This window comes from Microcebus murinus, chromosome 12 (assembly GCF_040939455.1).
Source record: "Microcebus murinus isolate Inina chromosome 12, M.murinus_Inina_mat1.0, whole genome shotgun sequence".
NCBI lineage: Eukaryota > Metazoa > Chordata > Mammalia > Primates > Cheirogaleidae > Microcebus > Microcebus murinus.
Window position 1 is genome coordinate 67824488 of NC_134115.1, and position 18493 is coordinate 67842980.

The 18493-nt window shown below is 43.3% G+C and overlaps 1 protein-coding gene across 1 annotated transcript; it reads left to right on the top strand.

Annotated features, from left to right (window-relative positions):
- The first annotated feature begins 13146 nt into the window (after positions 1–13146).
- Positions 13147–15006, top strand: TAL2 (TAL bHLH transcription factor 2). The gene has a single exon (XM_076008897.1). It carries the CDS (start codon positions 13211–13213, stop codon positions 13529–13531), a length of 321 nt encoding a protein of 106 aa, XP_075865012.1. The 5' UTR covers positions 13147–13210; the 3' UTR covers positions 13532–15006.
- The last annotated feature ends 3487 nt before the right edge of the window (positions 15007–18493 follow it).

The following is an 18493-nucleotide window of genomic DNA, read 5'->3' on the forward strand; positions in this document are numbered from 1 at the left end:
GCTGCGTGTCCCTCTAATTGGTAACTATGGGAAGCTCACATGAAGTAGTTACGCTACTGCACTTTATGCTGCCATGGTCAACATTTGTTCTGGAAGAAATACCCGCCTGGTGCTAACACCAGGTGTCTTGGGGAGGAAATGCGGGTGTGGGTGTTACCAAGGGGTCCTGGGTCTGGGATCCTGGAAAGTGGAAACTAATTGTAAGAGAAAGACCTGATGCTCAAGAGAAGTTTTTCTTTTACCTCTGACTTCTGTGTTTGCTCCAAATAGTGGAAGGAAATAAATGCTTCTTATCAGTACAGGGCCCAAGTAACTTGAAGGAGAGAGGTGGGAACCAGAATGCTGGGTTGGGAAGGTGAAAGAAAAGAAAGCTGGAGGTGCCCTTTGGAGCAAAGTAGAGGCATGTGTTTAGATTCCCAATCTAGCTTTTGGATAGAGTTTTTCTGGTAATGAAAAGAAAAATATTTATTGAGTAACTATTGTTTCATATTACCACTATTTTTTAGTATTTACTCCAAATCACTAACTTTACGTACATCAGCTCACTGTGTCTTCACAATGACTCATGATGTTGATATTATTTCCAATTTACAGTTGGTAAAATTGAGTGTAGGAGAAGTTAAGTAACTTGCCCAGGATGACAACTGGTATCAGAGCAGTGATACAAATACCAGTCAGTCTGCCTCCAAAGCCAAGTCAAAGGTTTTTTTCTTAGCTACCACACTAACCTCCCTGCCATTTGACATTTCTCAGTGTCTTTTCTCACTTAATCAATAGCAAATCAATGAGTATTTAGTATTCCCATATTATAGGAAGCAGGCTCAGAAGGATACCTGTCCAGGACCAGGAAACCAGTGTGTATCAGACTGTGGTCTGCAGTATCTAGTATCTTTCCTTTTCTGTCATGACTAGGGAGGACCTCAGGGAAATCCAAAAATGATGATGAAATAACCAAATCTCCCTTAGCTTACGAGAGAAGACCAAAACTCTCATCCCTCCCATGCCCCTCCCACTGCTCAGATGGAGATAGGGGCCACAATAGTGTGTTTCTCCCTTCTAGATACCCTGGTGTCCTGTCACCTGCTCTCATCTGCAGGGACTTGCTTGATAAATTTTCTTATTTGAGGGAGGCAGGAAAAGCCTGGGAGGATGTGAGCTATTAACTAAGTTGCCCCGTTGGCCCTGGGAGTGGAGTGGCAAGGACACCCATGAGAATTTGCAGCCCCTGCTTGCTGGTTCTCGAATGATGTCTGTCTAAGAACCAGTGAAACAGTCAGTTGTAGGCTGAAGGTTTGTTTCTTTGAGTTTACATTTTAGTATTTAACTTGCTTGGGAGCAATATTTTGTTTTGTCTAGGGATAACTTGTTATATAACTTTATAATTAATATCTATAATTTTTCATATTGAATGAGAAAACATGGGTGAAATGCCTAGCATGACACCTAGCACTGAGTGTTGAATAATGCAGGTACAGAACTCAGTGCCTGGCCCACAGCTGATGCTCAGTGCCACCCCACTAAGTCCAGCCATCATCCCCTCTCACCTGCATTCCTGCCATGGCCTCCTAACTAGTTCCTACCACATCCTTTCTTGCCCTGCTCCACATGATAGACAGAATGTTTTCTCCTTCTTAAAAAACAAGCAATAGCCAAAAAACCCCTTCCATGGCCTTGGAAGCATTTACCTCACAGAAACAAGCTATATGTCTCCTGACAGAAAGCATGCTGGAGGCAGCTGTTTGGAGAAATAAGTCGGAGCTTTCTTGCATTCATTCAACAAATGTCTGATCAAGCAGGTTTTGCGTGCAGTGAGCACAGTTCCTGGGGTTTAGTGATCAGTGATACTAAGTCCTTGTCCTCATGAAGTTTACAATGTAGCAAATAAACTAGAAGGAGATTTGTTGTGAGGAATTCAACATGAAGATGGGAGTGCCTTTTTTAAAAAAGAGTAAAAGGAATTTAAATTTACCAAAAAAAAGTTTCAAATGACCTAGACTCACATCCATATACCCACAAGTTAACTGTAAAAGAGTGGGCTCGGTTTTATTTGGAAAATGCAAATTTAAAAACAGGGGTTGTAATACTGATATAAGACAAAATGGAGTTCATGACAAAAAGCAAGACAAAGAGAATCTTTTAATATTGATATAGGGTATAATTCTCTAAGTCAATAAAACTTCTGTGAGTTCTTTATACTTCAGAAGCAATGCATCAAAAGATATAAAGATGTACAGCAAACAATTCTGGAAAAACAAGAGAACAGACACAAAATAGTAAAGGGAGATCTTCAAACAACACTCTCCTTACTAGACCAAATAGACCAATACTTCCAAGAATATAGAAGACTTGTTTAATGGATATGTACAAAAACATTTTACCTTTTAAACAGAGAATATACCTCCTTTTTTAGTTCCTATGAAGCATTTATAAAAGTTGATTATGTGTTTTACCAAAGAGAAAAATCTTAATAAATATCCCAAAGCAAAAAATATACAGGGAATATCTTTGACTATACTGCAATAAAATTCAAAATTAATAGCAGATGGTTGCTAAAACATACAATAAGGAAATTAAAAACACTTTCTAAACAAAAAACAGCAGACTTTAGAAACTAATAATAATGATGCTGCAAGTAGAAACAGGATATCTCCAAAGGTATATTGGAAGAAAGTTTATAGCCAGGAATGCTTTTCTTACTAAACAAGAAAGAATAAAAATAAATAAGCATTCAATTCAAGAATGGGGGGAGGGTAGAGAGGAAACAAAAACATAAATAAAAAGAGCAGATTTAATAAAGGTATGGGAGAAATTAATGCATTAGGAAAATCATAAAAGTGATAAATGAATCCCAGATCTACTTTTTTTCAGAGTAATAAAATGGACGAATATTTACAAAGCTGACCAAGAAGAGAGACAGAAGTCATCAGCACATAATATGAGGCATGAGAAGGAAGGTAACACAAATATAGATATTTTTAATTGAATAACTGTATATAACTACTAATAAATCTGAAAATGTCAAAATTTATGTCAAAGAACCAAAATTGATTTAAGAAGAGATAGAACACATCAAGGAACAAAACCTACCTAGAAGGATTTACTCGTAAATTATATTAAATATCAAGAACCAGCTAATTCATATGATAAATAAATTGGTGGATGACCACTTAATAGGTGGATAGAAAAAGGGTTGGATAGATGACTGAGTAAATGGAGAGATGGATGGATGCGTTGGGACCTCAATACTCAGAATTGGGGATTTTGTAAAAGGGTTAGGAATGAAGTGGGAAAAAGAGGAGTTTTAAGACTACATAAGGCCAGAGCTTAACCTCTAGCCAAAATGACCTTGACCCACACCCACCTGGGCTGGCAGAAATCCCTTCCAAAATCCCAGGTTTGACCTTTCCTGAAACTGACAAACCCTGCATACAGAACTAGAGGGCCAGTGTTCACAGGCTAATCCAGACAGATCAATTAAACCAGCAGAACCAGAAAGCCTGACAGTGCCCAAGCTCTCCTAGCGACCTGCCCTTCCCTCCCCAGCCCCCTGTTCCCTCCCCAGGAGCTCGCAGGTGCAGTCTCTCCACAGGGGGCGGTGAGAGCCATGAATAGTAAGGGTTTTAGCTCAAGCACACAGAGGCGTTTAGCTGCCCAAACCTAATCCCCCAATAATCGGATTATGTAAATTCCTACTTCAACCCCTTCCCCTGCAGGACCCAGCCCCTAAACTCTCCACACTGGGAGACTGGCATGGGAGAGGGCCTATCACTCTGAAGGATCACTGCCAGCAGAATGGAGACCCGAAATTGTTTCTCCTGCTTCCGAAAGTATAAAACCAGCAATAACATTTAAGAAAGTTTCGAGAAGGAAAAACAAACCGTCAACTTTGGTTCCAGAGCACCAACACAATTGTGCTCCCTTTCTCTGTAGTTCTTGTCCTTTCTCTCTGTTCGTGTCCACCTGCACACAGATCCTATTTCACAGCTTATTGTTGTTTCCTTTGGCATCACACACTTCTGTCTTGCTCCCTAGTTGCCACAATTCTTTTTCTCAGCTGTAAAATATACCATTGAGAAAACATCACCTCACAGTTTTTTGGCTAAGGTGAAGAGTAATGTCAGTGCCTGGTTTAAAATCTAACATGCGCTCTATCAGAATTGCTATAAATAGGGCAGGGTGGAAAAAACATGGGCACCGTGAAGCAGCAATTCCTTTCCACATTCTCTTCTCTGTTCCTGAAGAGAATAGAGGGGCAGGAAGAGGAGGAAATCATGGAAGTTTACTGTAAATATTAGATTATATTTCTGAGGGTCCCTTTTGTGCCTATTGACCAATTGATTCTCTCTAAGCTACCCTCAAATCCATCCTCAATACTGCCACCACAATGAGCCTCGTACCTGTAACTAAACCTATTATTAGTACCTGTACTCCTCGTACCTATTACCTCGTACCTGTAACTAAACCTATTATTCCTATGTTCAAAGCACACAGTTGCCTTCACCTGGAATGTCCTCTCCTCCATCCTCCATCTGTAATTCCTACCCAGCCTTCACCTCCCTTCCACCCCGGCACCCAGGCTACCAAGGCTCCTGCCTGGGCTACTGTGCTTTTAGATGGCCCTGCTCTGGCCCTCCTCCAGCACCTACCTGGCCTCTATGTTCCACTTTCTAGAGCATACTCTGGGAATCTGGGACCCCTGAATTTCCATTTCTCTTCACACATTCCCGAGCCCATTTTCATGGCCTGTATAAGGGTCTTCCTTAGGTCCATGTGGTCTGGGAGTTCATGTCATGTACACAAGGCCCTTCACAGAACAGGACAGAGCTGGGGGTAGGGAAAGAATGGGATGGGGATGGGCCAGGAGTCCTCATTTGTACTCTTGTCCTAGGCCCCACAAATGGCAGAGACAGCCTTTCTTCAAGGCCTAGTTTAAATGCCATACTCCCATGAGTAACATTTGATCCTCCAGCTAAAATCTTTTGCTTCTCTGTTTCTTTCTTTCTTTTCTTTTTTCTTTTTTTGAGTCAGAGTCTCACTCTGTTGCCCTGGCTAGAGTGCTGTGGCATCAGCCTAGCTCACGGCAACCTCAAACTCCTAGGCTCAAACAATCCTCCTGCCTCAGCCTCCCAAGTAGCTGGGACTACAGGCATGCGCCACCATGCCCGGCTAATTTTTTCTATATAATTTTAGTTGGCCAATTAATTTCTTTCTATTTTTAGTAGAGACAGGATCTCACTCTTGCTCAGACTGGTTTTGAACTCCTGACCTTGAGTTGTTTGCCCGCGTTGACCTCCCAGAGTGCTAGGATTGCTTCTCTATTTCTAAGTCTAATTTAGCACTGTCTGGAATTCAGGACTATCTTGTATTTAATCATGTTGTCGTGTCCTCTCCCTTCCAATTGCTGTTAGCTCCTTCAAGGCAGATACAGAGCTTTCCTCACCTTCCCCCAGCTCTCCCCAGAACCTAGTAATTCACACAACATCTTTTGTATTTATAATAAAACTGTATTGGTTTGTTTGGGTGGGGATAAGAGGGTGGGGCGTGACAAATAACCCAGAAATCTCAGTGGCTTACAACAATAAAGATTTATTTCTTACTCATATTACATGAGGGCTGTGGTTGGCTGCAGGTTTGCTCCATGTCATGCAGACTTCGAGAGAGACCCCAAACATGACTGAGCCCAACCAGTAATCACTCACTCTTTTTTTTTTTTTTTTTTTTTTTTGAGACAGAGTCTCACTTTGTTGCCTAGGCTAGAGTGAGTGCCGTGGCGTCAGCCTAGCTCACAGCAACCTCAGACTCCTGGGCTCAAGCGATCCTTCTGTCTCAGCCTCCCAAGTAGCTGGGACTACAGGCATGCGCCACCATGCCCGGCTAATTTTTTCTATATATATTAGTTGGCCAATTAGTTTCTTTCTATTTATAGTAGAGACGGGGTCTCGCTCTTGCTCAGGCTGGTTTTGAACTCCCGACCTCGAGCAATCCGCCCGCCTCGGCCTCCCAGAGAGCTAGGATTACAGGCGTGAGCCACCGCGCCCGGCCTAATCACTCACTCTTAAAGCTTCTGCTCTATCGTGGCAAACATTAGGTCTGCCCGCAGTCCATTGGCTGACGCAAGTCGCATGGCCACACCTGGCAATAGGGCAGGGAAGTGTATTCCCTCTACCTACAAGGAGGCACTGCCAATCACATGGCAGTTGGTGGGGCTATATAACTTTCTCCCAGGGAAGGGAGCCAGAAGTTGTTTTGACCACAATAAAATTCACAATATACTGACCACATGCTAGGCAGTGCTAACTGCTTCACCTGTTTTTTTCTCATTTAATCCTCACAGTCCTATCATTGCCCCCATTTTACAGACGAAGAAACTGAGGCATGGATAAGTTATGTAATTTGCCCAGGATTATACAAGTGAATAGATGAGGAATTTCAACCTGGGTAATGCAACTAACTCCAAAACCCTTTGCTCTTATTCACAAAGCTACAATGCACTTGTGAATTTATTGTGCCAAATCCTATAATAGTTCTTTCAGAAAGAGTGATGCCTAGAAGTTCATTACTTTTCATTCATCAATTAACCAACACTTGATGAGCACCTGTTCACTGGGAATAGGGTCAGGCGGGGAAGAGGCAGACAAGATACATAAGTATTAATGTCACTGAGTGGAGATGAGGGCTAAGAAGAATAAAGCAGGCAGAAGGATGAAGAGTCTGTGTGTGTGAAGGTACAATTTTAGATATTGTGATCAAAGACTTCACTGAGAAGGTGACATTTGAGGAAAGACCTGAAGAATGTGAGCTCCTTGAGGGCAGGGACTCGCATCTGTTTTGTTTGAAGTTGTGTCCCCAGTGCCTAGAACAGGGCCTAGATCATGTAGGCACTCAGTACTAACGCCTTGAATGGATGGAAAGGAAGTCAGGGAGGGAGTTCTATGAAGAGCTTGGAGGAAGAGCGTTTCAGGCAGAGGAAACAGTGCAAAGGCCATGAGGCAGGAGGGTGTCTGATGTGCTCCCTAAACGGCAGAGGCCAGCGTGGCTGGAGCTGAGTGAACCCCTGGAAGAGAAGAGACAGACAGGTCAGAGGGATAAAGGGTATCCTGGGGGGCCATTAAAGGCTTCAGCTTAATTCTGTCTGGATGGGAGAGCTACTGAAGGGTTTTAAGCAGAGAAGGGATGGGAATCTGTCTTGTGTTTTCATAGGATCGTTCTGGGAGATGTGTGAGCACGGACAGAAGGCGGCAAGTGCAGAAGCAGGAAGACCAATTAGGAGGCGCCTCCCTCACTGAAATCCCAGGTCCTGTGCCGGGCATTGTGGAAACTGAGATGAGCAAATCCAGGGATCTGTCCAGTGCCGCGATTGTCAAATTTGGCCATGCGTCTTAATTTCCTGCGGTACTCAGTAAAAAAAAAAAAATACAGATTCTGGACCACACTCCCCAAAACTCCAGATTTAGCAGGACTGAGTTGTGGGTGTTGAGATCTCAGCTCGTGATTCTGAAATAAGTGGCTGTTGCTCTACAGCTGGAGGCTCATCGGGGCTTAAATAAACATCCGATGAATTAGCGATGGGTACGGACTTGACCCAGTTTGTCTACGTTGGGAAAGGACAAGCGACACCCCAGCCTAGGTGGGGGTGTCTCCCTCCTCACCTGCTCCCATTCCGGGTCACAGGGGAGGGCTGGTCCCAGGAAGCCAGGGCGCAGGGCGTGGGGAGGAAGCCGCGGGAGTCCCCGACGGGAAGGGGCCCCCTGGTCCCGCCAGACAAAGGGCGGCTTCCTATAAAGGCGGCGGCGCGGCGCCCAGGCGAGGGCGCACACGGCCAGCAACGACTCGGCGGCGGCGACGGCGCGGGCTCTGGCGAAGAGGTGCGTGCACTCGCGGGGACGCGGGCGCCACCCGGGCTGGGCTGTGGGCTGTTGTAGGCTCGCGGGTCTCTGCCTTAGCTCCCCAAGTCTGGAACACACTCGCCCCGGAGAACAGGCGTGTGGCAGCGACTTGGTAGCAGCCACCAAGGCGACTCAGAGGGAAGACCTGGGGACTTTTTGTGGGGTAGAGGCGGTGGCACGACTCCTGGGGCGCCAGGCCACCCCGCTAGCGTGTTGGCGGGGCCGCTTAGCTTTCATATATGATCCTGGGAACCCCGTGTCCCCTCTCTCCCCGGTGCGTTGCCCCCGAAGCCGCTCTAGATAGTTCTTGCGTCTTCGTGAACGTCTCCAGGACACCTGGCAGATGCGAAACTTCAGCCACGAGATGCTTTCCTGGACTCCTGAAATACTTATTCGTTCGGCAGCACCGTAGTTTGCAAGGGAGAGCAAAAGTTGTTGTAAGAGGAAAAACCTGAAAGCCTAGAAGTGAAGCGGCAGAAGCTTGTGCTGGATGGGCAGGGTGCTGGAGGTGCGCGCAGGCTTGGGGGTGCAGGTGTTGAGCGCACCTTAGACCAGGTGGCTCCCCCAGTGTGAGGCTTGGACAAACCACCCCCACTCCCAAAGAACGGTATTCATTTCATATATCAACATGCAGAGTTGCCTAAGTGAGAAAAGTAACTCATATAATAGCGTGTATAGTGATTTTTAATGGTAGGGGTGTCTGTGCGTGTGTGTGTGTGTGTGTGCGTGTGTGTGTGTGTGTGTGACATGCACGAAACTGTGACTGGGAAGTGAGCTCGAGTAGGCAAACAGGTAGGGAGCCTTTTATGTTTTATTTTATGCACTTGTGTACTGCTTGAATTTTTCTTTTTCTTAAATGAACATGTGTTACTTCTGTAATAATTTCAAAAGGTGGAGCTGTGTCTAGTCTTGGAGGTTATTAGCACCTTCTTCCAGTCTAACTATATACACCACGGCCCTTCAGCTCTCCCTTTCTGGCAAGTGCTTTCGCTTACTTTCAAGAGAAAGATGAAAGAAGAGACAAATGCTTGGGACCAAATGCCAGGAAGAGAAATTTAAAGCTGGTGAAAAAAGAGCTGTGCGAGTTTGTTGGGGGTGGGGTGGGGGGACAGGCCCCATGTGAATGTTAGCCCTGAGCTGGGCTGTATCCTTTCTAGTTGACCTGGGCTTTGTGTCACGCAACTCCTGGCACAAAAGAGTAGCAGCTCCGGTTGGGGTCATTGGTCGCCTTCTTGGGGGCATAATTGTTCTCCTTTTCCCTGGTAAAGTGTTCCCTTCAGTGGGAACAATACAGAGAAGTCTGTGCACATCTGTATTCCTGCTGTGTTTACCATGGCTTTCCTCCAGCTCAGGCATTCTTAACCTGGGGTGCATAACCCCACCCGCCCAAGGATATGTAGATAGCGTTCAGGGGTTCTATGCATTTGGGTGGGGAAAAATTACATCTTTATGTCTACTAAACTTTAAAGGTAGCATTTCCTTTATTTATAAACGTAGGTAAGGACTGGGTAGTGGGTAGTGGGTAGTATTAGCAGTGGTGGTGAATTTGTCACCAATAGAAATCATAGATATTTGCATCCCATGTCACAGATGTTGCAGATCTATTGAAAAAATCATTTACATATCACTTCCTAGAGATTATGGTAATAAGTCTAGTTAATGTGTTAAAAATGAACCACATGTATTACTGTACTGCATTTTAAATTATTTTAATAACTACTAGATATAATTGGCTATGTATTTCAGTTTATGCATTTGAAATTGTTCAGTTCTTTGCCTATGTATTTCAGTTTATGCATTTGAAATTGTTGTTCCGAGAAGGGAACCAAAGCCCTTTTACTTTATTTAAAATCAATGTTCTGAAAAGGAATCCATCCCTAGGCTTCCCCAGACTGCCAAAAGGTTCCATGACACAAAAAAGGTTATGAACCCTGACCCAGCAGGAGTCCTCAATGGTGACGTAAATGCATAATTACCCAGGCGTGGGGTGCAGGCTTTGCCACCAAGTCCCGGTGTGGTCTAAATGCTTCGCTTCTGTTTTAGGATCTGTCAGTTGTTCTCTGATTCTGTAGCATCTAGTTTATTTTTTTTAGCTCTTACAATTACTCTGAAATCCAGATTAGCAGTAATCAGTCCTTGCAACTGGAAAAACACTAATGCAATTTTCTTTTGATTTAATAAGTACTTCAGTAATTTTCTAGTGACCTCTACTTTGAGCTTTTCTAGCTTGTTAAATCACTGATTTCTATTCTCCTCTGTGAAGAAGAAGAGAGTAACACACTTGAGGATAAATCAACAAGGAATTATTAAGCACCTCCTGGGATGGCGGGCTATGTTTTAGAAGCTAGTCTTCTCTGTTTCTTCTGTCTGCTTCTGGTACAATAGGATAGAGCCCTCTCAGAAGAGAACACCACAGTTAGTTTATCCTGCCTAATCTTTTTTCCCTCCAGTTTGTAAAAGACCCCCTGTGGGATCAGAGTTGACTTAGTGAATGAGCTAAAACCTCTTTTGACAAGAGAAGCTTGAAAGTAACTTTGTGCCCACAGTCCTGGCCAGAGTCAGTGTGAACAAAACTTGGTAGTTCTCTTTCTATCTTAAAAATCTCCTTGATTCAGATTTAAACTTTCATACTTCAGGTATAGTTGGGTACAGTTCTGACAACACTCCTGTTTTCATTGTAGAACCCAAAGCCAGATTATTCAGAAATGACTTAGGTTAGATAAAAGGCAATGGATAGGGCATTGTGGCGTTTCAGAGCAGAAAAACGCCTTGGGGAGCACCTGGTCCACCACCTTCCGTCTTGGAAGGAGACATGGTCTGCCTGGGAGCCCACTAGAGTGCCCAGTTAGGTGCTGTTTCTTTGCTCCTGCAGTCCCTGTGTTTCCCTGTCACATGCCGACACAGGCAGCCAGCTACTCAGTATTCAGCAGCCAGCACAGTACCTGGTGCATAGTGTTGGTAAGTGTTGGTGCCAAGGATCATGGTCTAACTGGGAGTGTCTCCAGGGAGAGAGGAAGTGGGCCTGAGTGGCTGGTGGAGGGGACAAGGAGCCACTCAGTGACTTTGGGCTGCTGTGCTTCCAGCTTACCATGGGGTTCTCAGCACAGCACTGGACTCTCCAACCCAGACACAAACAGGAAAGGCAACAAGAAAAGAACGAGGCATACAGGTGGTTGAAAATGCTGTTCTTTGCAGTGATGGTGCTTCCCATCTGTATAGGAAAGAAAATGCTAGCATGGATTTAGCACTTATGTGCCAGGTGCTTTGTATTGCATCTCATGTAATCCTCACAAGAGCCCCGCTGATGCCCTTATCTCCATTTGCCAGAGAAGAAAACCAAGGCTTAAAGAAGTTAGCTGATTTTCTCAGAATCATATAACTAGCAAATCGAGAGCAAAGATGCAAAGCTAGGTGTTTCTGCTTTAAAACCCATAAACATGTAAAAAAAAAGTCTATTGTGAAATAAATAATACAGAGATACTTTCTTATGAAACTCTAAGGCAATACCAAAGTATATGGAATAAAACATGCAAGTCTCCCTTTTCTATCCTTTCCCCACCCACTGTCCTCCGCCAAGGAACCACTACTGACCATTTGGCCAGAATCCCTCCAGATATTTTGCTCTGCATCTACACACATGTGGGTGTCTATATATACTCCTGTAAAGTGGAACAAATGACGTGTAAATAGAACTGAGACCTTTTCTATTACACTGTAGCTTCTTCATTAGGAAAACAATTACAAATTACAACCATCATTTACTTTTCTCTGTTTTATTTATGAAATAATAACTGTAATTCTTTAATATTTATTGTGCATGTACTGTGTGCCACGCACTGAGCTTAGGTGCTTTACGGTATCATTGTACATGTCTTCACAATGATGCAGTGAAGTAGCACCCTGAGTTGCCCTTTCCTGATGAAGCATTTGAAGCACAGAGAGGTTAGGTAGATTTCTCAAGATCACAGAGCTAGGAGAAATAGAACCAAAAGCCAAACCAGGGTTCTGAAAGGCTGAAGGGTGTTACTCTCATCCTGTCCTTTCTTCTGCCACATTTTCTCTTCTTTCTTTCTTTCTTCCTTCCTTCCTTCCTTTCTTTCTTTCTTTCTTTCTTTCTTTCTTTCTTTCTTTCTTTCTTTCTTTCTTCTTTCTTTCTTTCTTTCTTTTTTTCTTTCTCTTTCTCTCTCTTTCTCTCTTTTCTTTATTTCTTTCTCTCTCTCTTTCTCTTCCTTCCTTCCTTCCTTCCTTCCTTCCTTTCCTTCCTTCCTTCCTTCCTTCCTTCCTTCCTTCCTTCCTTCCTTCCTTCCTTCCTTCCTTCCTTCCTTTCCTTCCTTCCTTCCTTCCTTCCTTCCTTCCTTCCTTCCTTCCTTCCTTCCTTCCTTCCTTCCTTCCTTCCTTCCTTTCTCTCTTTCTCTCTCTTTCTCTCTTTCTTTCCTTTCTTTCTTTCTCTCTTTCTTTCTCTCTTTCTTTCTGTCTTTCTTTCTGTCTTTCTTTCTGTCTTTCTTTCTTTCGACAGAGTTTTGCTCTGTTGCCTGGCCTAGAGTGCCGTGGCGTCAGCCTAGCTTGCAGCAACCTCAAACTCCTGAGCTCAAGCGATCCTCCTGCCTCAGCCTCCTGAGCCTGGCTAATTTTTTCTATTTTAGTTGCCCAGCTAATTTTTTTTTCTATTTCTTAGTAGAGATAGGGTCTCGCTCTTGTTCAGCTGGTCTCGAACTCCTGACCTCAAGTGATCCTCCCACCTTGGCCTCCTAGAGTGTTAGGATTGTAAATGTGAGCCACTGTGCCCAGCCTGCCACATTTTCTTTTCTTACCAAAAGGAAGATTCAAAAAACCTGAAAAATCGGCCGGGCGCTGTGGCTCACGCCTGTAATCCTAGCACTCTGGGAGGCCGAGACGGGCGGATTGCTTGAGGTCAGGAGTTCGAAACCAGCCTGAGCAAGAGCGAGACCCCGTCTCTACTATAAATAGAAAGAAACTAATTGGCCAACTAATATATATAGAAAAAATTAGCCAGGCATGGTGGCACATGCCTGTAGTCCCAGCTACTCGGGAGGCTGAGGCAGGAGGATCGCCTGAGCCCAGGAGATTGAGGTTGCTGTGAGCTAGGCTGAAGCCACGGCACTCACTCTAGCCTGGGCAACAAAGTGAGACTCTGTCTCAAAAAAAAAAAAGAAACCTGAAAATGAGAAAATGAATTTCCTAAAATCTGGGTGCAAAAAAATCTAACTTCTCAGGTACTTGGCAGAAGATGTGATACCAACCAGGCCCCTTATAAGGTATTGGCCCTCGGGGCCCTTTCTCTTTCCAGTCTCAGGAACTCAGACATGACCAGGAAGATCTTCACAAACACCAGGGAGCGATGGAGGCAGCAGAATGTCAACAGCGCCTTTGCCAAGCTGAGGAAGCTCATCCCCACTCACCCTCCAGACAAAAAGCTGAGCAAAAATGAAACGCTTCGCCTGGCAATGAGGTACATCAATTTCCTGGTCAAGGTCCTGGGGGAGCAAAGCCTGCAGCAAGCAGGAGTGGCTGCTCAGGGCAACATTCTGGGACTCTTCCCCCAAGGACCCCACCTGCTGGGCCTGGAGGACAGGACTCTACTTGAGGACTACCAGGTTCCTTCACCTGGCCCCAGCCATCCGTAGCGTGGCCCTCACAGTCGTCACCCAGGGCTGCACTCACTCGGAAGTCACTGGCTGTGGACAGCCTTTTGCATGTTGCAGAGTCAACTCGATGCATAATGTGCAAGGCATGAATTTAAGCTTCATAGACAGTGGCTCGGGGACAGCTGCAGGGTCACCAAGGGAGGCCATGAGGACTGTCACTTCGGAGTCCATCGCCCCTGTGCATGGCTTCAGGCAGAGCAGTCTGCCTCTGTCTGTTTTTCATGAATCCAGGTTCTACATAAGATTTTTGGGGGAAAAATTGTTATTTAAAAAAAGTTTTGAAAGTCACAGTTTACTCAATGTCTTCAGTTATAAGAAGGGAGTTTTCTCATGATGGATCTCAGAAGAATGAGGGGAATATGCTTCCCTCAGAGCATGTTTTAAAGTTTATTTTGAAAAATGAGACATATTTGGTCAAGGATGAACAAAATCAATCTTAAAATTGATGAGTGAAAAAATAGCCCCTGGGGAAACCATCCTGGAAGACTGGTGGGAAAATCTGTGGAGAAAAGACTCTCCTGAGTGCGAGGGTTCCAGGAATGCAGCAGATCCGCGCGGAAGAGATCTGCGTCCTTTAAACTCTGGAAATGTGAGGTGTGACGCCTATGGAACCATCTGTACATATGTTAACTCCAAAGCCAAATACTGGGTTACATCTGTGAGAGAAAAGGACTTGACAATTGATGAGTTGGAATTCATAGTTTTCTTCTGAAAAACAGCTAAAATAAGTTAGCTAACCCCTTCGTTTCACATGTCAGGTATTAAAACTTTTCACTCAGCCTGAGCTCCTGCTGATTTAAGACCTGTAAAATTCAATTATAATTGTGAACAACCAAACATTACCATTTACGACTCATTTAACAGACAGTTTAAACAAAACATTTACGGCAAACAATAGAAACGTAATCCCAGACTCTAATGAACTAATGAATGTATAATTTGTCTTCTTTGCTATGGAGCATTAGCTCAATCTTATACTGGGAGAGGTGGTACCCAACAAGTCAATCAAACACCGTGAGTCTACCAGAACCTGTCTCCACATGCCACCCTCACGACGCTGGGATTCAAAGATAGATCCCATAGCTGAACCCAGAATACAAATAATGTAGTTTGATTATCTTTGGAACATTTTATTTCCCTGAAGTTCTTGACAGTACATTGGTTTTAAAACCTTCTGAACTACAGGTAGGAAATTGATGGATTTGAGATTAGGGATTTCCCGTGTACACATAGTAGAGGAATTTAAATTTCCTGCCACTCAGAAAGAATTTACTTATGAAAGGTTGAAATGAGCCTCCTTGATCTGGTGGTCAGAAGAAAGCTGAGTGAGACTCTCTCACAATCTCATTCCCCCAAAATAGCAAGATCATTATGTTATTAAACTCTATACAGCATTTGTACTTGTAAAACAATGCATTTCTTTGAACCAATAAATTTTCCTTCTGGGTCCTTTATTTAAACTGCATTTGGTAAACTTCCCATTGGACTCAGCATAGTCTGGGAAACACAGAAGCAGAAAGACGGGAGGATTTCCTCTTGAATGTGTGTTTCATTCTCACCAGTTACGTGGGCACAAGCTTGCCCCCAAATTACCAGGTGAAAGTACATTGCTGTAGTGCAGTGGTGCAATCACAGTTCACTGCAACCCCCAACTCCTGGGCTCAAGCGATCCTCCTGCTTCGGCCTCTTGAGTAGCTGGGACTACAGGCGCACACCACCATGCCCAGCTAATTTTTAAAAAAAAAATTATAGAAACAGGATCTCACTGTTGCCCAGGCTGGCCTCAAGCAATCCTCCCAAAGAGCTGAGATTACAGGCGTGAGCCACTGCGCCCAGCCCCTTTCAAAGTTTTGATGACAGTTGTCAGTTAACATCACTTTCTCTCATCTGTCATTAAATCAAAACAACACCTTTTATAGTATTTTTATATTAGCTTCATTTTAACATGTTGCTGAAGAAAGCACAGAGTACCTTTTTGCCTGAATACAGGATTGTGCTGCTCTACCCAGAGTGAGTCTACTCTTCTGCTACTGGGCCTGTGGTCTGTGTGCCCAAAGAGGACCTTTCCATTGCAGTGTCACAGGGGGCTTCTGACAAGTCATGAGGAGATAAGTTGCCATTAAACCGAGTGAGGGGGATTATTATTTAAAGGAATCCTTTCAGGAAATCCCATCATAAATGAACAAACCTTTAAAATGCCACTTTGTATAATTCACCTCTTCAATTATTTCTTTTGCCTCCTTGGATTTTTTGCATATCAAGTTGTGTTGGTTAAAGTAACTGTCAAAAGGAAATCTAGTCACCTGTGGACCAAAACTTTGACAAGGTATCCATGAGACTGGAAGTAATTAAAAAGTCATGCTAGAGTCTTCTCTGGTGTCCTATACTTAAGACTTGGTGACTGCAATAGTAAGAATTTATGGTTCAAATGTATTGTAGTTCACTGGATGTTACATCTGTTTGTGGATCATTGGATCTCAACAGAAGAATTTAGACAAGGGTACTTAACCTACGCTACTCTGTTACTTGAACAAAAGAAAGTGCTATGGATACTACTGGAAACTTCTAGAAACCAGGTATAAACAGGTCTATTGATTAATATAAATCATTTGATAGGCTAATTCCACTCCCTCATTTTACAGAGGAGAAAACGTGTCCAGAGGGTTTTGAAGTGACTTTTCAGAGGTTACATGGACAGTTAATGGAAACCCAGGACACAGAGCCATGTCTCCTGACCCTGTGCCCAGCCTTTCTACAGCTCTGTTCAGCCGCCAAGTATTTGAAAATGAACAAGCGCCTTATCATTAGTCTCCTCTCTTTTCAGTGGCGTTTGGTAATCTTCACATGCCTTTTATTGAAATTGAATTATTGTGCTTTGTAGAATGTGATTGGGTATATCAACCAAAGATTTTATTTATTGATGTGTTTTGTGAGTTTTTAGCCCTTGTTTATAATTTGCTATTTAACTATTAACTTATTTGTGAATAAATTATTTAAGAAAAGAAATTGTCCTTTTGTTTTAAAGAAAAACTTCATAAATTTACTAAGCACCTTCACCCCTTCTCTCCATCTTTGCAGCCACTGTCCTGGCTTTGATACCCCCACACCCCTGTGTCTTTATTCTAGAAAAAAAAATCCAGCACCACCTGAAATCAATCTTTGCCCCCTCCTTTACATCACCTTTCACACAGCTCCCTAATGGTCCTTCTCGAATCTCATCTGTGGTCTGATCACTTCTCTGCCACCAAACCTTCAGTATCTTGTCCTCCAGTTTGAGATAAATGTCACACCCTAGGAAACTAGGCCCTCTGCAGCCCAGCCCCAATGTGCCCTTCCCTCTCCCTTCCACAATGCCGACACGTATCGTCGTACATGCCAACGAAACTACTTCATCTAGCAATCTCCAAACATGACCACTCTTTTCTACTTTTGACTTTACTCTTGTGATTTCAAATGCTTGGGTACATGTTCCCATTATCACTCATTCTACTCCCCACCCCCTCACACCTGTGCCAGTTCCACTTGCTAACATCCTTCATGGCTGATTTTAAACACCATCTCTTACATGAAGTTCTCCTACATTTCCACTACTCCATCTAATATCTCCTTTCTTAGAATCCCCTTATGTGTCTTATATCCCTTAATTTTTTCTATCACATGTTATAGACATCTGTGTGGGTTCTGTTTCCTTCAAAAAGCCAAAATCTGCTTGAGTTCAGGGACAATTTTTAAAATTTAATCCTCACAACAGCACTGCAAGTGACCCCCACTTTCAAAGTGTGAAAATTTCATCAAGACTGGCTGTGTTATAAATACTCATTTAGCCTCCTCTAAAAGATGACATTGAAATGAAACTTGAACAGGCTGAATTTTTCTGAGAAACCCAATGTCGAATGCTCTTCTTAAAAATTTGTTTCTCATAATTTCCATTCAAGAATACTCCTCGCAGCACCTGCCTTGAGAGGTTTCATCACCTAAGAATGGCTTGAGTTGGCCAAAATAAGTATAAGTTATGCACGACTGGCTTTGTCCTTAAAAAGGCAAAAGATGAAAGGGGTCCGGGAGAATGGACAGCTTAACTGCTGACCCACAGGCCAAAGGTTAGTCAAAAGTCACATCCTGAAATAAAAAGGTCAAAGATAAGGAGGGAATCTGAAAGTCCAATGGCAATGCAAAGTGAGGGATTTAAAGGGCAGGTGTTAGGAATGCCAAGGAATGAATGTAGTTAAAAGACTATAGAAGGCCCAGGGCGAGGTCTCCTGAGCCACACTTCCACTTCTGAGTCTGTTGGAGTTTACCCGGCAACTCTCAGTTTTATTTTCTCTTGGTTGCTAATGGCCCATCACAAAGAGATTTTGAAGAGCACTAGATTTTTATATAAACCTTAGGTTTATAATCTACCAACTAGCATTTATTCTTAAGAATTTAATTTCCGGTGCTCAAGAATTCCCTGGTAGTCTAACAAAGCAAGCTGTTGAATTGCCTTTATGGGATAACTTTAAAAAACAGGAAACAGAATGTAGTCAATATATTCATCCACTCAGACCTAAGTAAGTATCCTTCTGGGAAACTATCATAAAGAAATAATCAGAATTATGGTCGAAGAATTATGTGCATAAGTATCTATTTCAGAATTACTCACAATATACATAAAATCATAATATTAAAAGCCAAGATTGGCTGAGTGCTTACGGCATTCCAAGCATTGTGCCAAGAGCTTCCGGTGTATCAGCTGGTCTAATCTTTGCAACAATATTATATTGTTAATATAACATTAATTATGTTAGTTATATGTATCTATCATATGAATATTATTGTTCTCATTTCACAGATGAGGAAACTGAAGTGCGGAAGGTTATCTAATTGCTGAGATTTCCTCTGCAGGGCCGGAATTGATCCTTGGTTGTTTTTACACAGAATCACTGCATTAGGTAAAGTCAG

Excerpts from the sequence above, each read along its gene's own strand:
- TAL2 (XM_076008897.1), top strand. The coding sequence starts at position 13,211 with ATGACCAGGAAGATCTTCACAAACACCAGGGAGCGATGGAGGCAGCAG.